The sequence below is a fragment of the Rhineura floridana genome, chromosome 4 (assembly GCF_030035675.1).
Source record: "Rhineura floridana isolate rRhiFlo1 chromosome 4, rRhiFlo1.hap2, whole genome shotgun sequence".
NCBI lineage: Eukaryota > Metazoa > Chordata > Lepidosauria > Squamata > Rhineuridae > Rhineura > Rhineura floridana.
The window spans coordinates 147,505,659-147,532,208 of NC_084483.1; the positions used below are offsets into that span (position 1 = coordinate 147,505,659).

Sequence of the window (26,550 nt, forward strand, 5' to 3'; positions counted from 1 at the left end):
AAAAGGCCAGCAGCACCCAGTCAATCTCCCAGACCATCATCATCCACTGAAAGTCCATCTCTAGCATCGACATCAGCCCCAAGCCCTACTCCTACTTCAGGTAGTCCATCCAAATTGCCAGCAAGAAAGTGTCTAGCCCTTGATGACTCGACTTATGAAGTAGAAGATATGCCCTCTCCTTCATCCTTCCTACAATACATGTAAATTTTTGTTCATCCATTTCGCATCTGCCATTAAAGGTAAGCTTACCCTTTTTCATAAAGGGTTTATTTTATTTTATTTTATGTTTATTTTCATTATAAATGCATTATTTACATCAGTTATGCCCGTATATGACGATTTCAGTGCACTACATGCATCAATAAGTAGAAAAAAAGTAGTGCTTCACTTTAAGTACATTTTCACTTTACATACACTCTCTGGTCCCATTGCGTATGTTAATGCGGGGTATTCCTGTATTGGATTTTACCCTTAGTACAAGTTTAGATCCTTGAGATCAGAGCACTGGCAAAGTGGGCAATTAGACTGCTTCTCTGAGCATGGAACTACATTACACATTCTGCCTCAACCCCATCTCTTTAAAGACCAGTTGCTGCTTCTCCTTTGCAGATGGGAGCCAGGAGGATGAGATCAACCTTTGAATAGGACAGCACTTTCACTCTTCCATCTGCAAGTTTTCCTCTGCAAACCCTCATCACCACCAGCACATTCTCCTCTCAGTCCAGATGATAGACTCCCAGCTCTGATTTGCATTGGAAAATAGAAGCTATACTTGAGCACCTAGTACATAGGTGCATATAGAAGTTTTCGGGCTTGACCCCTGGTGTCTGCAGTTAAAAGGATCAGGTATCTGGTATTCTCTCTGAAGCTTGGAGAGCTATTGTCAGTGGGAAGACAATAGTGAGATGGGCCAAGGGTCTGACTCACCTAAGGAAGTCTTACATGTTTGAAGGAAATAAGGCTGAGGCAGAGTGTGCAGTGAGGCAAACAGCTTAATATTAAGCAAGGTCAGTTACAGTGAGGTCTTCTCTATGGTGTTAACCTAGCTTTGCAGGTTGTGTTTTATGCTTGTATTAATTCATTCTCAAGCAAGTAAAGACTAAGTTGAGCTCTTGATTTTGTCCTATCCTTGTTCATTAGGCAGGTGATGCAAGTATATGTATATTTGTCCTTCAGTATGCAAAAACAAAAGGTTACAAGGCTGCTCTGGCAAGTGGAGGGAAGAAAGGAATATTTGTTGGTGATCTAATGAGCACAAGCCAATAAGCAGCTTCCCCAGCTGCCTTTTCCTCAGTTCACATTAACTATGCTAGAAGTATGCAGTACCATCTTTCTTAAAACGTTAAGCTTATGATGATTACAGGGAAGTTGCTTTCAAACATCCCTGCTTCTTTTTGAAAAGTGCAAGTTCATAATGGCTTGATAACCGTTTTATTAAATAAGTTAACTGGTCTCTCTCTTAAAGGTAAATTTCAATTAAAGGTGCTCTTGGGCTATATAGGCCATTTTTAATCTAAACTGCTTTGACTCTCTACTTGTGGTCTACTTTTTGGTAGCTTCATGAATTAAACAATTTCAGCTTCAATGTTGTACATGTAGCATCATCATGCGGGTAGCAGTTTGAGTCTTCTCATGCTGTCAGAGCTGGAGCCAAAACAGCACCCCCAGAGTCTGCTAGAGAGATATCAGCAGACTCTGTGTAATGCAGAAGTGTACATAAGTACACAGAAAAATTGAGGTTAAAAAATCTACGGGGGAGAAACTCCCCCAAGCAACTCCATAATGGCATGGCATGTTGAGAGACTGAGAGGGGAAAACCTTCAGTGGCTGGAACAGGAAGATAGACACAACAATGTGTATCTCTGTCTGTGTGTGTAATGAGAAATATTGTCTGGATAGGTTGTTTCCTGGTTCACTCTGGGAAACTATTTTTAAATGACCTCGGATAAAATTGAGAGCTGCCCTTATAAATGAATGAAAAAAGTTTTTTTTGTTGCTAGGCGCCAGTGTGCCCACTCCACCTCCTCATCCCATCCCCCTGCCAAAGTAGCAGCAGGTAGAGTGCCTGCCCTTTCTGAGTGTTGTTTGAAAAAAGTTGCTAATGCAAATTTCAGAGCAAATTCATTTCACTGTCCCCATGTGTCAGGAAGGGGCTGTGGTGGGAAAGAGGTGCTCAAGACAGCCTTCCAATGTAGTACACACTGAATACTGTAGGTCAGGTTCTTGGGTGACTTATAACAACCCTGCAGTGTTGTCCAAGTTAGCTAACAACAATTCTGTATTGTTAGCCATTGCTCTTACCCACACATTGCAGGTTGGGTTGAGAGTCACTTACAACAATCCTGCAGTAGTGTTCACTGTTATACCCCTGTTGCCACCACTCACCATATTCTCAGAGGCACATGTTACCAAATTCTTCCAAGCTACACAGGAAGTGGATTGGACTGTGAAAGACCAACCCAAATTGTGTCTGCATTTTTAGGGCAGTACAATATCTCAGAGAGGAGGTCAAGTCTTCTGCTCCCCTGGTACATTGACTATAGCTGCCCAGTTTCTCTTCTTTTTAAAGTTTGATAGAAATATCTCTTGGCTATAGGTACGTTCTTAAACTGCAAGGCTTTATTCCTCTATTAGTGAATATAGTTTCTGTGCTTCCTCATTCAACTTTGTTTGTATCAACTTTGTATTCTCTCCTCTCCTCTGAATTATTGGTGTTCAACTGGATCACATTAGTTGCTCTAACTTGCTTATGCATTGTGCGTTTCATATATTTGGGGAGTGGGGGTGAGTAAAGGGATAAATTCAGAGGGAAATGAAATTCAGAAACAGACTCTTCTCTGTAACTAACCTTAAGTTGGCCATACTTGAACAAAAAGAACTACAGTGGGAATCTGCTGAATTACAATTAGGCAATTCAATTTTGTCACCTGTGGCTTCAATCAGTGCTCTGTTTTTTATCTCCCTGCATATAGTAATGAGTTTACCAATGCCAAGTTGTTTTACCATGAATGCTGCCTTGTTAATTGGTCACTTTTACTATTTTGCTTTAAGGAATCATCTGTCTTTGTAACATTTTATTTCCCTCTGGACTTCTCTATGATTCCTCGTGGTGGTGGTGGTGGTGGTGGTGGTAGTAGTAGTGGCAATTATGATTTTAGTTTATTATCTGCCCTTCATCCTGAGGTCCCAGAGTGGGCTACAACAGTTTAAAATACATAATAAAAAACAACTTAAAATCACAAATATATATTTGTTAGCTCAGGGATACACTTCATGCATCTGATGAAGTGGACTGTGTCTCATCAAAACTGCCATAATAAATTTGTTAGTCTTAAGGTGCTCCAAAACGTGAGGGTGTTGCTAAAAACATCTCCTTAAATGTTTTCTATGTATGCTATACACAGTGTGTGTTTAATAATAAATTGAGAAATGCAAGACACCATCTTCCTTTTGCTAATTTGTGTTGTATCATAATGTCCCAGTGTCCATCTGCCATCAAAGTATTGTGTCCCCATCTTCTATCAACCTTGTGCCTACCCGATACAGCCTTTCACTGTTAACATATATTACCTCTTAGGGAAAGCAGGGGGTCACTGTGCAGCTAGTGGCCAAGAGTACCCTGTTGTCTCCACCTGAAAAAGATAAGAGACTGAAGAGGGAAAGTGTGATGCATGGAGCTTAGTTATAAACAGGCACAATATGTAAGATTGTGTGATGTGTTTACATAGTGTGTACCATAAAGCAGATGACTTTTCCATGCTTTTTGGTGCACGAGTTAATTTGCTCGTGCCTTAATTCTTCTTTGAAATGGAAGGGGCTTGATCCTTTCACCTTTGCCATTATCACTGGGATGGGGAGTCAGTTAATTACTGCAGCATCCTCTTTTCATTCTTGTAGTGCTTGGTTGGCAACAATGAGGTCTACCTAGGTGTTCAAAACCTGCTCATATCTCTGCAGAGACTAATAGTGGAGGACACAAGGACCTGATGCTGTTCCCTACATTCTTATTTGCTTTTGGTGTGAGCCTATGAAAGTGGTGGTAGTATTGGTGCAATTCCCTAGAGAAGATATACACCATTATGATGTTTGTAAATTCAGGATAAATGTCAGACTGCTTACATTGACTAATGTGAGTTAGAATTGCTACTTAATGCATAAATGCACATTAGAAGTGTGAGGAAAAACAACCATGTAAAGCCACTTTAATGCATCCTTCAGTGCACACAGTGTTAAAGGCTATATAATCCATGTTTAAGTTATTGGGTGTGATCCTTTACTTTTATTTCCTCTCTCCATCTCTTCTCCATTGCTCTGTTGTTTTCAGTTGAAATTATTAAAGTTTTGTATGTGCAGTAGCTTTCTTTTTTCCAAGTTATTAAAAAAAGTCTTTAAAATACCTCTTCCTGCTTCATGCTAAAGCTACCTGAAGTTTGTATTGCCCAATTAAGCAACAGTGTAGAAGATAAATGACCCTATGTGATAGGTGAAATTTTAACTGGGTCCTTAGTATAAAGCTGTAAGCCATTGCTTTAATTTCATATTCCCATAATCCATTCAGAATATTGGCCCAGCACATGTCATAGTAAACCATAGCTTATTGTTGATTGTGAATGTGTTGATTGTGCCTGCTTTGCTTCTCACTAGTGTGCAGGAGAAACAAACCACAGTCTCTGACTTAGCATTGTGTCTGAACTGAAGATTGTGGCTTGTTTGCTCCAAACAAACTACAATCTGTGGACAATGTTTGTTCGTGGCTTGAGCGAAACAAACCACAATCCCCAGTTCAGAGACAGTGCTAAGGCTGGGATTGTGGTTGGTTTCTCGCATACACTACATGGGGAGAAGCAAACCAGGCATGATTGTCACATTCATGGTGAACCATTAACTACGGTTTACCATGATGCTTACCAGGCCTGTAAAGAACCTTGTTTTTTAACAATGTTAATATTTTGTTATTTAAATTTTTGTGCACTGTATTCTTTTCTGATGTGTATGTTGTATTTGTGTTTATTTTTTTGTGAGCCGCTTTGAGGGCCTTTTGGCCAAAAGTTGGCATAGAAATAGAATTAATAAATAAATAATAAATAAATAAACAAAGCTAATGTACCATAGAAACAAGCATAGACCTTGGTGGTGATCAGGCTGGTGAAATCAGATTTTGAAAAATAATCTTAAAATTATTTCTAGGTAAGTAATAACATTTTGGCTGGGTTGTACAAACTTTTTACTTGTAACTACTAGCATGTTTAATTTATCTTGATTCATTGAGTTGTTGGATTCAAGTCCTGCCTTGATGGTTATTATTGAATAATTTTAGTAATACATTTCACATAAATTGCTTTCTTGCAGTTGTTTGTAGTGACACCACCACCTGGCATTTATTATTTGAAATATTTATGAATCTCCTGCAGTCATAGACCTCTCAGCAGTTTACAGCAAATTAAATCATATATTGTGTCCCCTTCCTCATCTGTCAGCCTTGTTCAACCCAGTGGCTTCCTCCTTCCTCTTGGCCTTAGAACAACTCTTCTAATTGGAAAAACAAGTGATTGGGAGATAGTTGGCTAACATCCCTTTCTCAGAGCCTTTTGTAAGAGGTGAAGAGATTGACAGCTCTGCTTTCAGTGCTTGGTTTCCCAGATATTGGTGGATATTAGGGGACCGCATTCAATGTTCTGCACACCCCTGGTCTGCATATTCCTGACTTACCTTTAAGAGAATATGGAGGAGGATATTTAGTTTCTTGTATAATTAATTTTCACCTTGCTGCTACAGTTGGAATAAATATGGCACCAACAGCACTGTTATTCAGTGATAGTATTAGTTAGTACCACCGTTATTCTTCCCATCTCATATTTTGTAGCTATGCTGTATTTTTAATGTATGTCTCTTATCCTACATTAATCTTTCTCTCTCCTGCTAACATTTTTCTGATGATTATGAATAGAATCAGGCCAGCTTAAGGTTTCTTGCTTTCCTGGACAAATATATTTATTAAATTTATATCCTGCTCTTTCTCCCGCAGAGAGCCTAGGGTGGCATCCCACCCATACATAGATGCTAAGCAATGCAACAATGCAGCACTGGCTGACTAAGAATTAACCAGGATACCGTATTCTCAATGTTGGATACTCCTTTGCTACGGGTAAGGGTTGTAGCTCAGTGGCAGAGCGACTACCTTGCATACAGAGGGTCCCAGGTTCAATCGCTGGCATCTCTAGGTAGGGCTAGGAAAGAATCTTGTATGAAATCCTGGAGAGCTGTTGCCAGTCAGTGTAGACATTACTGAGCTAGATGGACCAATGGCCTGACTTTGTATAAGGCAGTTTCCTGTGTTACTTCCCTGTACACCTGTATCTATACCATAGAATCTAATGGAAATCAGAAAACTCTCAAAACATCTTTCTGGAATGCAGGTGATACTCAGTTGAGCTGCTAAATAAGAAAGGAAAATTCCTTGCTCTGAATCATTAGGAAAAGATTGAAAATAAAACCATCAATATTACAGTGCTGTTATATAAATATCAATCTGCCAGTGTGCAAAGTTATGTGTTGTGTAAAATCTTTTTTATTCTGTTCCTAAAACTCCAAAGCAAATCTTTTTTGAAGAATTTAAAGAAAAGTCCAGATATGATTTGACAATTATGTAAAAGTTCATTGTAGTTCTTTTTTTATCTCAACCACATCATCCATATGGGATGTTATACATATCGTGTGTCCAAGATAATCTCTCTTTAAAATCTAATTAACTGTCCTTTTGATATCCTCAAAATCATTTGAGGTATTTTGCATTCCTGTAGGGTTGTCTGTCTGCCTGACTCCTTTAGCTGGGTAATCATTTTTCTTGTTTATTCCTAATCCTTTTAATATTTCCTTCCTGTTCATGTGTAACTGTACAGTACTTCTATTGTTCGGCATCTATTTCAATGACAACGGCAAGAGACTGCCAAGTGGAAGGAAGGTGTTTTGTATGTGAATGTAGGTTTAACAAGGGATATAAAACATTTTTTAAAAGTGCAACTGTTTTCAACAAAGTGACCACAAAGAATACCACACATAATTTGGATTGAAGTCTTAGCATGTTTGACAGTTTAATCCAGTGCATGTTTACTTTTGTGTAAATGCCACTGTGTTCAGTGGGGCCTGCTCCCAAGTAAGCATGCGTAGGATTATATCCTGAGTAAGACAATTTACATAATAAAAAATGATGTAAACAAATCTTGCTTTGTTTGAAAAAGAATCATTTTTCAATTCTCCCATGGATGTTCTGAGACCTTTGTTTAGTTTGCAGGTGGTAGAGGTGAATAACAGACTTCAAAATACTTCTCACTTGACTGTTAATAAGATTACATACAAGTATAATCAGAAACACTGAAAAACAGTAATGCTATAGTTAAATTTGACTTTTGTGCAAAATGTCATCACTATTTTAAGGCTGGTTTTCAGGAATAAAAGGTAATATATGAAGTGATAATCAGAACATCAGTTGTAGTGATGATTTTCAAATACTACATACTATGTTTGCTAGTATTTCAGAATTGGTCTAAAACTTTATATCCATATTAGGGACCTTTATCAGGCCAGCCAAAATGTTATAAAATCGTATGCAGTATGCAAGCTTTCAGGTTTCCCAGAATTCTTTACTAGGCTAGGTCAGTGGTTCCCAAACCCTTTTTTCCCCACAGACCACTTGAAAATCGCTGAGGGTTCTGCCAGACCACTTAATACATTTTCTGCCTGTTGTAGCAATTGTAATGTGCCGTACTAGTTGTATAATTTTTAATTGTATTTTATTGCTTCCCCCCCTCCCCCTTATATTGCATTTCATTGTATTACAATTTGAATTCTATGGAATTCAAATTGTAATACAATAAAGTATAATATAAGAAGTAAAAAGAAGCAATAAAAGTACAATTAATAATCCGTATGAATATAGTGTAGCCATGCCGGAGACCGCCTGAATGAAGCTCAGGGACCACTGGTAGGCCGCAGACAACAGCTTGGCAACTCCTGGACTAGATAGGAAAAATCTAGAGGCAGATGGAGAAAGAGAGGCTGTTGGTCAAGCCATCCATGCCTGCATCTGATAAATGTCTTTAGACATTCAAAACTGCCTTAGAACAACAAATAGAGCTTGTCTATATTTGAGCACTATTAGCTATTAATTCACTTCCCCCCACTCGAATTAGATCTGAGTTGTCAACATTCCCACATATTTTATATATGAGGAACAACTTTAGTCTTTTCCATTCATGCCAGTAGGTGTTTCTGACTTATTTATAAAAGTTTGTTTATATACTACCCTCTTACAAAACATCAGGGCAGTGTACTGCAACTTAAAAGCATTTACAAGCAATACAAAACAATTAAAATGACTGGCTACTCAAAAAATATTTTAAGCAGCTGAATAGTCTTGTTGCCCCCCAAAAATCTTCAAGAGATGCCTGAAAGTAAAAAATAGGAATGCCTCCTGAATCTCTGCTTGAAGAGTGTTCCATAGCATGGGACTGGTGACACTTTTGCCTTTGTCCCCACCTTCTAATTTGTAGATTCTGCTATGCTGATTAATTCAACAGGTCCTGCATGCAGATAGCTATGTGTGCACCTTGCTTTTGAAACATTTTCACTGCATAGGAAGTATGCAAAAGCACAGTCAGGGAATTTTCTTGTGCAGTTTTCTGGTTTTGTGCAAACGTAAAGATCAAAAGAAAAATACATGTAAGGCTATGCTCTTCATTCAGGAGCATGCTGGAAATAGTTACAAGCACCTCTGGAAAAGAAATAAAAGCATGAGGGAAGTAGTGGGTGTGGAAATGGGAGTAGCAGAAAGTGACACTGACCCATCTCCTAAAAACACAAACAATCTGGGACCCCAAATGTTTAGAGCTCGATTTTTCCCTATTTATCAGATTACCCCCAAATCAGGTAAACCTAAATTTACAAGGGGAAAGCATAGAAACTGGGGTTGTTTGAGGGTAACGTCATGTGAACTATGCAAATTAAATAGGAACACAAACAGCTGCAAACACACAGTAAACTCCAGTGTGGGCAAGCCCATAATGACTGATCCCCATCTCTACAAATACTAGCTGTTACTTAGTTCTGTTTTCATCCTTTAGGTGTGAAGTAGGTGGAGAACAGGAGTAAAGAAAAATTATGTACCAACATATACCAATTATGTTTATACTGTAAATCTATTTAAAATCAGTAGCTAATGTGCATTTTCTGAAATATTGACCTCCATATATAAATAGTCCCCCAATCATTATTTTGATTATACAGTAGGGCCCCACTCATATGGCGGATTATGTTCCGGACCCCTGCTGAAAAGTGAAAACTGCCGAAAAGTGGAACTCATTGAATAGAATGGTGCGTGATGCCCGAAAACCGCCGTAAAAGTGGAACAAGCACCGTATGAGTGGGGCTTTAGTCTAATTGCGTCTAATTAAGACCGCCGCATTAGTGAAGCGCTGTAAAGCAAAGTGCCATAAAGCGGGGCCCTACTGTAGTTTATGCACTGTTTACTCACCCTCTATAGAAGAACTGTGATGTTGTACGAGTTGAATTCTAATAACTATGCTTCTCACAGAACAGACAACTGGTTTGTGCAAATAATCTGGCTATTGATTATGGGAATCAACTAAATCAACAAACTTCTCTGGAGTCAACTAATTCATAGTAGGAAATCCATGTTCTCTTGTAGATTAGACAGTCACTGATTTTGTAGTCCCAAACATACTTAATCTAGGGCAAAGTCTCATTGAACTTATTTCTGGGTAAGATGCAAGGATTGCACTGATAGGTAAGTAAATTTATAGCATGCCCAGTTCTGTAGACGTGGCAAAACGTATAGCATAACGTTTACTGTCAGGTTCAAGTGAATAAAATCACACTGGCTTGGTTTTTGTGTTTGTTTATTTGTTTTGGAAAATCAACATAATTTTTTTAATGGAATTTGAAAGCATAGTAGCCCCTTCCAATGAATCCTACCAACTTTCAGATAGAATGTAGGCACAGTCCAATAGATTATGTACTCAGACACACAAACTTACATATATCTAACCTATATATATATATATATATATAACCCTGAACTTAAATCAAATGCAAGTAGGGCTAGAATGGGGAATGTGTAAATGGAAATGCATTTCTTAATAACAGCAAGAGTAAATAATAATTAGGACAGAAAAGCTTTGATTTTAGAACAGGACTGTTCTGAATTTGATTAACAAAGCACAACCACCATTATTGTATAACTCTTTCAATGTTGCTCTTTCTAGGAGAGTTAACCTGATTGCCCCCCCTCCCCTATAAAGGAGCAGCTGTGTTTGTCTTTTGCAGCAAAAACAGTCTTGTGGCATGTTATAACTAACATTCATTGTGGCATAATCTTTAATGGAATACAGAAACTCATGAAGTGGACTGTAGTCCACAAAAGCATATGCTGTAATAGACTAGTCTTTAACTTGCAAAAGAACACTAACACAATGTCTGATACATTAATTCAGGAGTGGGGAATCTGTGGCATTCCTGCTCTTCCTGGACTCAAACTCCCATAATCCTTGATTATGATTGATCCTATTGGTTGGGGCTGAAGGGAGTTAGTGTACCAACACTGGGATGGCCACAGGTTCCCCACTCTTGTTCAAATGAAGAAAAAATTTAAAACCTCTGAAGAAACAGGTATAAACTGCTGCCCTGGTCTCCTTTGAGAGGAGAGGTGGGATAGAAATTGAATAAATCATTATCATAAATAAATTGATGACAACTTAAGGGAGCAGAGCTTTAAAGATTTGAAAACGAATACTACAACTGATTTAAATGGGATCAGAAGCAGGCCACTAGCTAACGTAATATTTATTTACTTGTTTACTATAAATAGCTTATACTTTCTGCATTTAAGACTCAAGGCAGCTTACAACAGTATATAAATGCAATAAAGATAATAAAAGTGTATATCGACTACTGAAGAAAAGTAAACTGTCAAAGCTAAATCTTTGTTGTGCTGCAACCACTGCGTTCAGGAGTGTATCTGAAGAATAATGTCAAATGAATGGGATAAAGGAAGAACTACGGTTTTATTTTTAATCAGTCAATTTTTTTGTTCTTTATAATTAAACTAAAAACTACATTGAAGTAATGTAGCCGTCATACAGACAAAGAACAAAAAAAGAAATCAAAATACTAATATTATAATATACATTATTCTGCCTACTCATCATATGGCTAATGGATTACTAAAGCTAACCTATATTCAGATTGCTTAATATAATAATCAGAACATCATAATTCCTGCATATAAATCAGATACTGGACCATGATTTTGGATATGCTGAAGAAACTTTTGCCACTTATCCAAAAAACTTATCATTTCTCATCCTGCTTTCTGGAAGCCTCAAAAATTATGTCACTTTAGCTATTACTACATATTCCCAAACTTTCTCTCTCCATTCTTTAATTGTTGGCATTATACTTACTCTCCACTCTTTAGCATATACAGTAATATTCTTGCGGCTACTAGGAGATATGAAATTCCATGTGCTTTACATTTACAGAGTATTTTAGATAGTGTAACAAAAATGTTACAGCATAAAAAGGTATCCAGTAGCCTAAGATCTTATTCAGTTGTTTTTGAATTGCCTTCCAGTATTTCTTTGCAACCTTGCATCTGCACCCTAAGTGGGAAAAAACCCACTTCTGTCTTTCTGAAATTCCCTGTATACTGGAAAGAAAGTCTTATTTTAACTCTTATTAATTTTCACAGGAGTAGTGTACCATCTACACATTAACTTATAGCAATTTTCTCTTAGAGCCTCATTATGAGACAAGAACAACTAATTTTTCAGTTTAAAAGAAACAAGTCTATGGCGTTTTCAGTAACAAATTGAGAATTTTTAAAGAACTCAAATGTAAAATTGGTGATTTACTAGCAATAAAGATTGTGAGGTCATAGTGGAAAGTTCATAAATTAAAAGCGTAATTTGAAAAAATAATGACTACAGTGTTAAGTCGTATTAAAATTGCAGGATTTCTGAAAAAAAGTTTTGTCTAATCTTTGCCTCTCAAATATTGAGAAAGAGATCACTATTTTGTTCTGTTAAATATGTGGTAGATTACCTTGGAACTCTCTTACATGGAAAATGGTTAGGCTTCCAGATAGAGTGGAGAGATGGGGTAGAAGGCAACCAAAAAGCAAATGTTGTGGGTACCAGGGAACAGCAAATGTGGGCTTCCCTATACAGGACCCTGCCCTTCTCTTTACCCCTGATTTCATGTTGCTTCTCTGTACTGACAATCTCCTCCCCATATTCCAAGTTTGGAGCTGGAGAGAGGCAACAGTGTGGATTGTTCTTACAATAGTACTGTAATGTAGTGGTTCTCAGAAGACCTCAGTGACTCAAGTACCCAACTGACAAATCCCGGCATTCCTCTCCAACTTAAGAGCTGGAAAGGGGAGTAGGTATTTTCCTTGTAGTTGTCCTGTGCCCTACAAAGTTCAGTGCTATTGTAAGAATTATCCTTGACCCTTCCCCAGCTCTCTAAGCTGGGGAAAGTTAAGGCTCCTCTTGTCACCCTTACCAGAATGTGGTGGAGCTCTTACAAATGGCAAGGATGGGGGACTTCGGGGAAGGGTGACTTCGCTTGTGCCTGCTTTTTGAGACGAGCTTTCGTCTCAGAAGAAGCTTTTTCAGTTTTAAAATCAGTCAGAACGTTCTTTTTGACTGGTAAAGATTTTCTCCCGGGCAGGGAGAAACGTAGAGATTAACCACAAAAGCCTGTTTTTGTTGGGAGGACTGGATTTCATTAATTTATGAGAGAAGGTTCAGCCAGCAATGCCGGACGGACTTCCAACAAGCTCTAACTGATTAAGCGACACGTTTATCTTTTCTTCAAAGAAAAATGGACTTTAACAGGCAAGCATCCTTCTTTCTATTTTTTTTTCACTTGGTTTAAATCGTTGCAGCAAAAAGAGATTTGTCAATGAATCAGCTATAAAGAATTTCTGAGTGAGTTATAACTCTTCTCTTTTATTCACGAAATTAAGGAGGAAAGAAATTGAAAAAGCTTATCTTTGTTTTTATTGCAAAAAGCTGGCCTGGAAGTGCATTCTAAAGATACAAACAGAAGAGGGATTTCTATTTCGAGGAGGGGAAAAAAATAAATAAATTTGATTTATGAACTTTGGAGCATTATATGTCCGGGACTATTTTCTGTTTGGTCTATTTCATTTTGACGAATCTACGTGTTCACGACGCCACTAACTGTTTTGAAGCTGGGAACTAAATTTGTTTTGTATTCCTGAACATATAAGAGATAAGGCAGGCTGTACTGTCTACACTGTGATGTCATCAAGCCTGGAATATTAACCCAATTGTGACTGAAATAATTTTTGTTTTTGTGGTTTTAAGAATGGCAATCAGGAAAGTGGCTGAGACCATGGAAGAAATTATGTTTCAGAAAATAATGGATGAGATTGAGATAACGAAACAAACCCTGAGACAGGGTAGACAGGAGATGAAAATTGAATTTGGCAAAATGACGCAGGAGCTTAAAGAAATAGGGGATCTTGTGAGAGAGGAGATTGATGAGATTAGAGATGAGAAAAGAAAAATTAAAGGGAAGATACAAGCCCTGGAGATTGGAACAAATGTGGAATTGGAAAAAGATCTGCAGTTTATGGATATTAGAAACAAAGTTTACTGTTTGGAATTCAACGTTGTCTCTGAAGAAATTAATGAAGATATTAGAGATAAAGTTATCAATGTCTTGGATAATTTTCTGGACTGGAATGATGTGATGGAGCTTGACATAGAAAAAATCTATGGAATTAACTACAGATATGTGACAATGGAAAAATTCTCAAGAGATGAGCCAGTGCATTTTGTAAAAAAGAAGAACAGAGACATGACTTTACAACAATATTTCAGCAACATATTCAGAATTGATGGCAAGGAAATATTTGTGATAAAGGAAATTCCCATTAGACTCTTATTATATGACTATGGCTATGACAGCAAGATTATTATGGGATACTGATAATGGAAGAATGGCTACTGAAATTACTGGACTGAACAGGATTATTGATAATGGAAGAATGGCTACTGAAATTACTGGAATTAACAGGATTATTGAAGATGGAAGATGGAATTAACATTGATAATGGAATAATGGCTATTGAAATTATTGGACCTAACAGATTTGAACGAGATGGATTAATCGACATGTTTATTTGGAGAAAAATTGAAAGATATATCTCTCAAGGAATTGAAACCTCTCTTTGACTTTTTGTGGAAAGAATAAAGTAATGTTTATGAGATTTGATGATTAATTAAGATAACTACTGGAGGAAAGTGATTTTATAATATAATTTAAGAGACAGGATTGTTATATATTGTAGACCTATAACTGATCTGCGACAAATCGGAAGTCAACATTTTATTTTATTGTTTAATTATTTTTGTTTTGTTTTGTTTTTTGTCTTTGAAAATTTGAATAAAAATTAATGATAAAAAAACAAACAAATGGCAAGGATGGTGAGTATAACTGTGGACACCTAGTTGGAGACAGAAAGGCGGTGAAAAGGCAAAGAGGATCTACAAACATTGGAGGGAATGAATCTCATATGGGGATTAGGAGAAATAAAACATCAATGTATCACATGGTACTTGAAGCTTCTAGTTGTATAGCACTGATTATCTTTAATAACATACAGTGCGACCAACTATATAAGCCCTGAGTGGCAAATATACTATATAAATGCTTCTTTTTATTGAAAGCTAGTCGTGAATACAAAACACATGTTGCTAATAACTGACATCCATGTGAAAAAGATATTTCCCTTTTAAAAACATGTTATGAAAACACAACATTGTTTGTGGCGTGGGGGAGGTAGCATTCATTTGTAAAATTACTGTTGCTTAAATGTATGTTTCCACATGTTGCGATCCTTGACTATAATGTAAGTTATGATACCTAATCAACTGTTTTTCTACTGAATTAATATTGTATCATGTTGGCGACACTGCTCAAAATACACAAATCCAATGTGATAGTACTTGCAGGTTTTCAGAAAATTCTGCGAAGAACAGAGTGATATTGAAATAATTGCTTGATTCCTGATAAATATGGATTTCCTAGTCTAATACTATGCGTAAATGAAGCGTTTTATGAATCCATTATAAAATGAAGTTGACTATCAATATGGGCCTGCAAGTATGCATGGATGAGCATCTAATAGTACTTGCATCTGCAGTAATATTTAAAGTCTGTAGTCAAATATTCTTGAAGAATTCAAATACTGTGAGGATAAGAGTCTTTTAAATAAAATAAGTAATTCTGACCAGCATAAACATCCATACTATAACAGTTGGAAATTGTTCCAGCTGGGAGTATCTCTGCAGAGATGGTCTAATATAGTAAGTACAATGCAGATATTATTTCTTGCCATATAGAACACCGCTACTGAGGCAGTTTTCAACCTCCCTATATATTTAGTTACTTTTAAATTGGCCCTCAGCTGCAACCCATCCTGGGAAATAATTAGTTCCACATACAGTTCTTGAGGAAGGTTGCCATTCTTTGCTTCCAGATATTCACCTAGTTTAGAACATATGTTGGCCAGCAACCAGGCTTCCTAGTATGGACACCAGTGTAACAAACTTTGAAATCAGCTATGCCTTTCATATACTCTAGCAAAACTATTACTTAACTGTATAGCATTGCCGCAAAATATTCACCTGCACCCACCTATGACATATAACTGCCAACACTGCCCTATATGTTCTGACCAAAGAAGATGAGCAAACCCAGAAACAGGACAACAGGTCAAACTAACTGAACATTCTGTCCTTGACCATAATGTAGTAATTACTTAGACTTCTGTCTCCTAAAAACTTGTTTTACTTATGTCCCCTAAACTTAAGGCTGCCAAGAGTTTGGCCTGTATAAATTTAGTCTATATAAAGCTTACGTAAGAGTTACAAGTGGTTATCCCATTACATAAACTAATGATTACTCATTGGATTTTAGTGTTTATGGTATGTTGTGGCATGTGCAGTTTGAGCATTTTTCAGGTATTGTGGACACACCTAGGTTTCAGGGATTGATACCAGTAGTGTGTTAGAATGATATTTCTGCTATGAGGATCATACCTTCCCCCTCCCCTTTGTAGAACTCCCATTGCCACTGTACTTGAAATTGAAACTTTGAAACTTGCACCTGGTTATGTGTGTGTGCATAAGAAAAAAACCAAAATGCTGAAAATATGTGCTTGCTGTGTACATATGACACAAGTGTTTGGCAGTAAAAATCTTGCTACTGCAATTTAGTTAAATCTTTAGATGTCATGGATCTCTTTGTCCATCTTACTCTTGTCTGCAATGCCAGATTTTTGCCAGCACACTTGACAGCCCCTTTGGGGAAAGGACCATAGCTCAGTCAACAAAGTTTATAGTGATACCTTTTGTGCATGGAATGCATGTCCAAACTACTGTGAAGCTTTAAATAACAGGACAGCACATTACTGACATCCACACACTGTCTTGTTTTCAGAAGAAAAGCCTGACTGCTCCAAGGCCCGTTGTGAAGTACAGTTTTCTCCTCGCTGTCCAGAAGATTCTATTTTGATTGAAGGGTATGCTCCACCTGGTGAATGCTGCCCTCTGCCTAGCCGCTGCGTGTGCAAACCTACAGGGTGTTTGAGGAAAGTTTGCCAACCAAGCTATTTGAATATATTGGTTTCTAAAGCATCAGGCAAGCCAGGGGAATGCTGTGACTTCTATGAATGTAAACCAGGTAATGTGTACCTTAACCCCCCTCAATTTTCTCAATGTTTACCCATATTCATCTATTTGTTACCATTGATTTACCTCTCCTTTTCCAATATGTTGGAGCCTCAGCTGAACTGGAACACAGTGGAGGAATGGAAAGTCTCCTTTTACAGAAGGGGAATACTGATGCTGCTGCTAAGTGCAAATGCCAGTGAGGGAAATCCATTCTCCTTTTGTGATGGTTAATCATCCTCTGTGAATATCTGTACACAATCCTTCTCATATATATATATATAATAGTGTGTGTGTGTGTGTGTGTGTGTGTGTATGGCGATACACTAGTTAGTTATTAGATTGTTTATATCCCACCTTTTAGGAAAGAAATCCTTCCAAGGCGGCTTACAAGAAACGTTAAAAGTCCAGGTGGAGCAGGTTAAGGCTCCTTCACCTGTCTTGCTCTCCTGGAATTCTTTCTACAGGACAGTTAATAGTAAATGGTCCTGTGATGGCAAGGAGGGAAAGTCCAGCTGGAGCAAAGCACTGATGTTTCCTTTGGTTGTGCCCCCTTCCTTATATATTATTATTAAAGAGAGAGTTCTCATACATATAGATGATGGACAATATATATCTTCCCTCTGTATCAGGGAGTTAGTATATACTTTCTGTCATCTATATGTATGAGAACTCTCTCTTTAATAATAATATATAAACTTACAGAAAATACACAACACAAACTCTTTCAGAGATAAAGGATATGGCACAGACATCCCAATTCCCCCTTATACACACTCAAGAAGAGGAATCTACCATTGTGAAAATCTTAAATCGTTGTGGATCACTGAAATGCTGCTCAGTGCCTTTGCTGCTGACACTAATCCAGCTGGCCTAGGCAAACTCCAAAAAGGAGGAAAAAATCCCAAAATGCTGTGAAAAATGTTATTACTTAGGCAGGCCCAATTCGTTTCAGCATCTGATATATCAGGCCTTTGTCAGTGGCTACAAGGAAAACAATATACTACATTAATACATAGACAAATTCTCCAGGCTGCTTGCATTGATTGTGTCACCTGTGGAATTGCCAGTGGGTGAAAATGCTGGCTGGTGGCTAAAAGTGAACTGGATGTACAGCATAGTCAGTATGAGGGATGGCTAGTAAGTTCTGCAATGCCAGTGCAGCCTCCACAAATAACCTAGGCGACTGTGCCAGAAGCTGCCACTTCCTGAGACTCCTGGTAACTGAGCTCCCCTTTTTAAACTATACTGCTGAGTGTCAAGTCACTAAACAGCAGTACTTTTTGAAATGAAATTCACTTTATTATGCCTCTGTCACCAGGTTTAAATTTTTGGCTGGAATGCCCTTGCCCCAACTATGGGCATGTCTTGCCTCCATATTTTGGCATACTGTATAAAAACAATGTGCAAACACTAATTACAATGCATGTATTCCAAACATGTGTAACACTTACTCCTCAAAATGGGGTTTAAAGGTTGAATATACATGTTGTACTTGCATTGGAATTAGCATGCAAATATCAAATCTACATGTTATATTAATATGATGTAGTCATAACCATTCTCCACCATACGCTTGATATATTTGTGAAGGTATTATGAATTGAACCTCTGAGGCCTTAGACTTTGGGACTATTGATTGACATACGTGCCTGTCTACACTTGCAGAAATCCAGAAGCTAATGTTGAAATGTTATGGTTGGCACTTAGATAATTAGCTACCATTTTATTCTATCAGTTTATTTATTTACTTGTATACCACCCAATATACCAAGTTATTTGGGCACTTTACTGTAAAGTTTGAAACCATGAAATAGAGCAATACATAATATCTAAAACAGGATTGAAAAACATAATAGAGTCAGAAACCAGCAGAGGATAACAATAGTGTAAAATATCTAAGAAACACTAAAATACTTCTAAAAAGCCTGGGAATTTTTTTTAAAAAATGTGTTCATCTGACACCAAAAAAACCATGGTGTAGGTGCCAGGCGTGTCTGTCTGGGGAGGGCATTCTGTAACTGGGATGCTACGTCTGAAAAGTTCCTTTGTTTGGTAGCTACCTGACTCACATCATTGAGCAGAGGCTCCCAGAGGAGGGTCTCTGAGGATAACCCTCAAGGAGACATTCCTTCAGGTACTCGGTGAAATAATAGGACTATTTATTGTTGTGCTTTTTAAAGCAAAATGAGTTTTAATTAAAAAAAATTCTAATTTGTTTTTTCCACAGTGTTCAGCATAGACTGTAGCACAGTGGAATGTCCTCCTGTCCAGCAAGTTGCTTGCCCCTTGGATAGCTACGAAACTCAAGTAAGGCTGACAGCTGATGGATGTTGTACTCTTCCAACAAGGTTTGTTATATATTTGATATAAGTTGTTATCGAAGTATCAAAAGCAGATGTGATAGACATACCAAAGATACCTAGTGTATTGAGTACTGAGCATGACTGTTGCTCTGGTTGATTTTAAGTAACTGCTTTTTCTCAGTTGAGTTCATAATGAGGAACTGAGAGGTGCATGTTGAGTAATTGTTATGTGAAAGTGTTAATGACTGAAATGGAATAAGTAACTGCTTTGAGTTCTGAAATGTGCTATAAAAGAAGAGATAATGACTAAATCTTTTCTTTAACTAACATCCTTAGGGGAAAATTGACATCTTATTTTTGTAAAACAAAAATAGGAGATATTTTAGCTGACAGGTCTCATGTTTTTATTAGCCTTAACTTAGTAACTTATTTAGAAAGGCTATATTCAAAAATAGCATATTTTTATAGATGGGAACAATGCAAGGAGAGGACTTGATGTCTCACAGCTGTACGTAATATTTCATAACACAATGAGAGAACTTTATGCCCAAGTTCTCTTTAATTATTCTTTAATGTCTTTGACACTTTTAAACTGGTTTCATGCAAGTATAAGACTAAGTTTGTTGCATAGGAAATACCGTATATTCCGGCGTATAAGACGACTGGGCGTATAAGACGACCCCCAACTTTTGAGAAGATTTTCCTGGGTTAAAAAGTCGTCTTATATGCCGGAACATACGGTACTAATACACTACTGGATCACAACCTGATGTAAAGGAAGCATGCGCGTGCGCGTGTTGTGATGGTCTGAGAGGGAACGCGCCTTGTCAGACGGAGTGGAAGAAATCTGCCAGCTTAAGGAGGGCACAGCGCCCGTGCTGTCTCGGAGGGAGAGGGCCTTCTCCGCGCTCATCCCTCTCCTCCCGCCTCCTTGCCTCAGGCCGGCGGGTGCGCGCTTGCGCTGGGCTCGTCCTTGTCAAAATAGGGAGGCGATAGACGCGGGAGCGTGCGCGCTTGCCTTGCCTGAGCGAGCCCTTTTCTACAAGCTTGCCGGACCTGGGGAGGACAGCGAACGACTCCCCCCCCCGAGGAGACAGAGGTGCGCTCCCTACGCACCCCGCCCTGCTGTCGGAGGCTGCAGCCACCTGTGAGTCTTAGTATTGGGGGCGCTTGGTAGCAACAGGGTTGCCTTCGCGTGAGGTGGGGTGACTGTCACCCCCCAGCTCGAGGCCAGCACCCAGCCAGCCAGCTTGCTTTCATACGGTCACCGCATACGGCGGGGATGCGGCCGCGGCCGTTTTTGAGCTCCCCCCACCATATGCGGCGACCGCAGATTCTCCAGTCCGGCTCGGAAATTTCAGCACCCGCCCTATAAGACGACACCCGGCGTATAAGATGACCCCCGACTTTTGAGAAGATTTTCCTGGGTTAAAAAGTCATCTTATACGCCGGAATATACGGTACCCCTAAATCTTGGGATAACATCCTTTTCAGATTCAGACTAGCAACTATAATTTATGACCTAACCTGAAGTCTTGACTACAGTAATGTGCTACATATGAGCCATAGGACATTTCAGTGCCTTCTAACTTGATATTATAAGATGAAGATCTGGAGATGAGGCAAATCCTTAAAGTTTCCCCATATCCTATCCTTGTGTTTAGCAGCCAAAAACCATCAGATACAAAGGCTCTGGAATTTTACCCTGTTGTAGATTATGCTCCAGTCCAAACAAACAAACGTGTATGTTCTGAAACCTCCAAATATCATCTTGCCAGAACTACCTGATGAGGCAAGAGAGTGCTATCAAGCTCATGTCCTGCTTGTGGGTTTCCCTTAAGTGTCTGGTTAGCCACTGTGAGGACAGGATGCTGCACTGGATAGGCTTTTGGTTCATTCCAGCAGGGATCTGTTGTTGTTATCATCTCACCTTCTACATATGTTCCAAGGTGATATACAACAGCTAAAAAACAGCTTAAAAAGTTTCAAAACAGCACAAAAAATAAAAGATTGAGTTTAAAAATTCTTACGCTGTGTAATAATAAGGACCTCATGACCCTGGGACTACAAATGTCTCTCCATTTCTCTAGACCTCTAACTACTCTTTTTTTCTTAAACATTCTTACAGTATAATAGTTATGGAAAGAGTGGCAGCAGGATAGGAAATTTGTTCTCTGAAATAGTGATGCAGTAGAATTTCAAATACACCTCAAAGAATCCAGAGTAATTACTTCCATTCTTATAACTGGATAACATAACAGTTGTTGGACAACTACTGATAGCAATGTACTAAGAACTCATAGTAGCAAATGTATGCTTACGACAGCTGGTATAGCACAGTGGGGAGGAGAGCCTGGCTGGGAGTCCAGAGTCTGTGAGTTCAAATCCCTGCTTGTGTCTCCTGGGTGTAAAGGGCCAGCTAAAGATCACCCCCACAGTGAGTGGCTCAGGGGTTATGTGCCCTGCCACCTGTGCAGCTGTGGCAAGCTGAGCAGGCCTTAGCCAGCTGGGGAGGACTAGCCTCAGAGGAAGGCAATGGTAAACCCCCTTTGAATACTGCTCACCGTGAAAACCCTATTCATAAGGTAGCCATGAGTCGGGATCAACTTGAAGGCAGCCTATTTCCATTTCATCCTAGACTGAGTGATACCTACAAAGTTTTGCATTTTATGCCAAGTGGTCATTTTAATCCTCTTCCTCACTGTATTTCTCTGAGTTTATTCCAGTCTTTAGTGTGCACTTGTTTTAATTATCACACTCGGATCTCTGCTCTTTCATTTTGTTAGTTTCAGGTGTGCTTTCTGTTTGCTAGATAGGGCTGGAGGACATTCTTGGTTAGGGATGACTCCTCCTACTGGTCATGACAGGCAGGGTATTGAAACTTCTTAGTCTCCTCTCCAGGGGGAGGAGTTGTCCCACTGTCCAGCCCAGCCCTGCCTGCAATCTGTGAAGGTTGGGTCTTCTCCTTGTCAGAAATCCCTTTTGTCTCTGTTTTTTTCAGTTTTTTCTGCTCTTTGGTTGTTCTCCTCTCTTTGATTAGCTTGCTATATCTTTCCTCTGTCTCAATTTCCTCACCGCATTTTATTTTACTGTGGTTTTCTTCCCTCACCCCCCCACCTTCACACTGTGGGTTTGGGATGTGTGAGGGTTGTTAGCTCAGCTGGGCGTTCTGGTGCAGAGTTTTGGTGTTTTTCCTAGCAATGGAGCGTGGCTAGTCACAGTGCCCCAGCTATTGCGAAAGCCGCTTTTAGAAGTTCACTGACTGGGAACTCAGTGGAGCCACGTTCTTGCAACACTAGTTCTGAGCGGGATCATGGCTTCTAGTTCCCCCCTTCAGAGGAGGTGTGCTGCCTGGGAGTATGTAACCCCATAATTTTATTTATTTATTTATTTATTTATTTATTTATTTATTTGATTTATATCCTGCCCTTCCTCCCAGCAGGAGCCCAGGGCGGCATAATTGGATCAGGCATGGCAGCTGTGGGTTGAGCGGCACCCACTAAGGCAGTTTGCCATTGCAGCAGTTTTCCCCACAGTTTTTCCTAAGCTCAGAACAGGCCACCATTTTATGGCTTCGCCTGCCTCTTCTTTGTTCTCCCACTATGACCCCCATCACGCGAGAGAGGTGCTTGCCTGTGAGCCGCCAGCACAAGGCTCAGCCAGTCATCAGCCAATATTTTCTCCAACCCCAAGCGGAGGCAGCAGGGGGTGAGTATTTCTGAGGAAGGTATGGAGGTGCCCCCCCCCCATTTTCAGTTTCCCAAGTTTGTCTTGGATCAAGGAGTTTATCTCCTAAGAAATTAGTGGTTCCATCCACTATGTACTTAAACGTGAACAGGGCAGGCACTCAAACAGGCTTTCCCATAAGGGAAAACAGAGGCATAGATCTCACTCGAGCTACTCACCCAGGGCGGGGAGATATAGTAGTACACCAGTGCACCATAGCTATACCAGTTTCCCCTCTCCTTCTTCCTTTGCTACCAGCTGTAGTGGCACACCCCCACCCCCTGTCATATCGTACAGTACGGGGGGTTCAGGCAATGCCCATGGGAGGAGAAAAGGATCTAATTGTGTGCAGTGGTCTGGCAGAGGGTGTTATAAATCAACAGGACTGTTCAACCACTCAGATTGATGCCCCCCCTCTGGTACGGGGGTTGCAGGTACAAGGTCATCCCCTGCCAATTCAGGCATCGGCAACACAGGGGGCCCTCCCACTTCTGGGTTCCTTGCCCTCGAGTGGGGAACAGCCCTCGAAGCAGGTCACTGGCCAACAGGGGGCTTTGTCTGATTCGGATGAGTCTCCTGAACCTGACAGGGAAGAGGGGGAGTTGTCAGGAGTGGAACTAGAGGTGAGCCAGGTGCAACCTAGGCTCTATGCCTCAGAAGTTTTTCAACCCCTTCTTCTGAAAGCGCACAAAGTGCTACAGTTGTCAGAGACTGAGGGGGGAGGCGAGACCCCCACCCACTCAGCTTCTGCAGGAGCTAGAAAGCCTTTTCCGTTGACTGACACGAAGCCAGTTATTGTCCTTTTTCCTCAGGCTTTTGATGAGGTGTGGGATGCAGAGTGGGCGTTCCCATGTAAATCAAAGCTGCCTACTAAATGGGCAGAGAAGCATTACGTGTTTGCTAAAAGGATCATGGCACGGCTGTATTTTCCCACAGTGGACCCACCTGTTGCAGCTCTTGCCAGGTCTGCAATGATACCCGCTGAAGGGGAGGAGGGGCTAGATCCATGCAATAAGCAGGTCGAAGGGGCCTTTTGTAGGAGTTTTGAGACAGATGCTGTTGCCTACAGGGCCACAGCCACTTCCTCAGTTTTTTCAAGGGCAGTGTTCATGTGGGCAGAGGAAATGGGGACAAGGGACAATGTGCCCAAGTTTGTGAAACATGGCTTGAAGAAAATGGCATATGCCTCAGTGCTTTCCACTGATGAGTCCATGGATGTTCTGCAATTTACGGCATGCTCCATGGCAATGACTACCGTGGTGCAGCATAACATTTGGCTTAGACCAGTGGTTCCCAACCTGGGGGCCGGGACCCCCAGGGGGGCCGTGAAGTAATCCAGAGGGGGCCGTGAACAGTAAAGAAATGAATTATTTAATTTTTTAAAAAAGTCTTCACTCCTTCTTCACTCCTTCTACACTGTCTGCTTTCCACTGCCGCTGCAGATGACACCTCCCCCTTGCTCCAAACAAGAGGGGAGGCCTTTTCCTGAAGTGCCAGAGCATCTTTCAGGCGCATTAAGGGCAGGCATCTGCCTATAAAATACATGGTAGATGCCAAAGGAGGCTGAGGGTGGAGCTACCAGGAAGAAGAGGGGATTGCTATCACTGATTCCCGTCTCCTTGCACTGCCGCTACTGGCAGCACCCTTTCCTAGAATGAGAGGAGAGGGCTTTTTGTGAAGCAAAAAGAAGCAAGCCTGCAAAGAAAGGCTGCTTTCCCCTTTCCTTCCTGGCAGCCAGCCTGCCTCTGTGGGGGGAGGGGATCACAAAAAAATTTCAGCTTATAAATGGGGTCCCGTGCTCATAAAGGTTGGGAACCACTGGCTTAGACAATGGGCAGTGGATGCAGGGTCTCAGACCTGCCTCACAGCCCTGCCTTTTTCTGGTTCAAAGTTGTTTGGTGAACCATTAGAGGCTCACCTGGTAGAGACTAGAGACAAGAAAAAAGCTCTTCCAATGTCTAAAAAAGATGAACGGAAGAACAGGCAGAATCAGTTTTTTCATTCCTCCAGGCAGTTCTCTATATATAGAGGCCAGTCCCAGCAGGTTTCGCTGGGGCAGACAGGACAGAGGAGGGGGTCACGCCTCCTCTACAAGATAAGAGGTGCACCTTTCATCTCGGGGAGACTTCAGAAGGGTGCCCAAAAGGCTCCCTCTTCCTGACTGGGATCCTCCAGGGGTCTCTTGCGGAGTGGGAGCAAGGCTGCTGAAGTTTGCCCCTTGGTGGAGAGACATCACTTCGGACATAAGGATGCTGGAGACAGTATTTATGGGATACGCACTAGAGTTTGCCCAAGTTCCACATGATCTCCTCTTGGCCACTCCATGGTCTCGAAGACTAGAGAAGCACCAAAGTTGCATGGATGCCTTTCAGCACCTGCTGAGCATTCAGGCAATCAGGCCTGTTGTTCCCTCGGAGAGGAAATCCGGGGTCTACTCAGTTTTTTTCTTAGCAGCCAAAAAGAATGGCAATACCCGGGCCACCTTAGATCTAAAATGGCTCAAAAGGTGGGTGTCCCAAAAACATTTAAAAATGGAAACCCTTTGATCCATAACAATGACTCTAAAAAAGGGGGATTGGTTGACCTCTGTGGTTCTCTCCAAGGCTTATCTACACATTCCAGTTAGCCGCTAACACAGGTGTTTTCTCCGGTTTTCATATGACAACAGACATTTCCAGTACTGGGCGTTGCCTTTTGGCCTCTCCTCAGCACCAAGGGTCTTCACCAAAGTGCTGGTGGCCTATTTCCAGACAATGGGGATCTATGTACATTCCTACTTGGACGACATATTAATGAGAGCCCCATCAGAGAGCCAGTCCCAGAGAGACACCAACCTAATATTGGCCTGGCTTCAGTAGCTGGGTTTTGTGGTGAACACAGAGAAGAGCATGCTGTTCCCATCCCAAGCGATCACACACTTGGGGGTGCAGCTGGACATGCATCTCTTCCTAATTAGTCTCACAGCAAGAAGGGTTTTGAAACTCAACCAACTACTTCTGGAAGTAGCCTCATCTCCCGAGATGGATCTCATGCTTCTAGTTCATCTCCAAGGACTCATGGTGTCATCATACAACATGGTTCCCTGGGCTCAATTCCATTTGAGGACGCTCCATCAACTGTTTCTACCCTATCAAGACAAAATCCTGCTCCGGCGCAGACATTTGATAGTAATTCCTCCAGCAGTAAGGGCAGAGTTCAGTTGGTGGTTGAATCCCCTGCAGTTGACCCAAGGGGTCAGTTTGGAAGATCCGCCAGATATAATCATGACATCAGATGCGAGTCTGTTTGTTTGTTTGTTTTTACAATAATTTTTATTCAAATTTTCATAAAACATAGAAAACAAAATCATAAAACATTCAAAGACAAAAAACAAAACAAAACAAAAATGATTAAACAAAAAAAAATAAAATGTTGACTTCCCATTTGTCACATATCAAATCAGTTATAGGTCTACAATATATAACAATCCTGTCTCTTAAATCATATTATAAAATCACTTTCCTCCAGTAGTTATCTTAATTAATCATCAAATCTCATAAACATTACTTTATTCTTTCCACAAAAAGTCAAAGAGAGGTTTCAATTCTTTAAGAAATATATCTATCAATTTTTCTCCAAATAAACATGTCAATTAATCCATCTCGTTAATAATTATAATAATCTTATTGTCATAACCATAGTCCAAATAAACATTTCGATTAATCCATCTCATCAGAATCTGTTAGGTCCAATAATTT

At 40.0% G+C, this 26,550-nt stretch overlaps 1 protein-coding gene across 4 annotated transcripts in view; it reads left to right on the top strand.

Moving 5' to 3' along the window:
• CRIM1 (cysteine rich transmembrane BMP regulator 1) overlaps positions 1 to 26,550 on the top strand; it is a 269,320-nt gene that overhangs the window by 111,277 nt on the left and 131,493 nt on the right. For all 4 annotated transcript variants that reach the window (XM_061624693.1, XM_061624691.1, XM_061624692.1 and 1 more), the window contains 2 exons: positions 16,552 to 16,794; positions 19,012 to 19,132. In XM_061624693.1, coding sequence (XP_061480677.1) covers positions 16,552 to 16,794; positions 19,012 to 19,132 — 364 coding nt within the window. The remainder of the gene's footprint in view (positions 1 to 16,551; positions 16,795 to 19,011; positions 19,133 to 26,550) is intronic.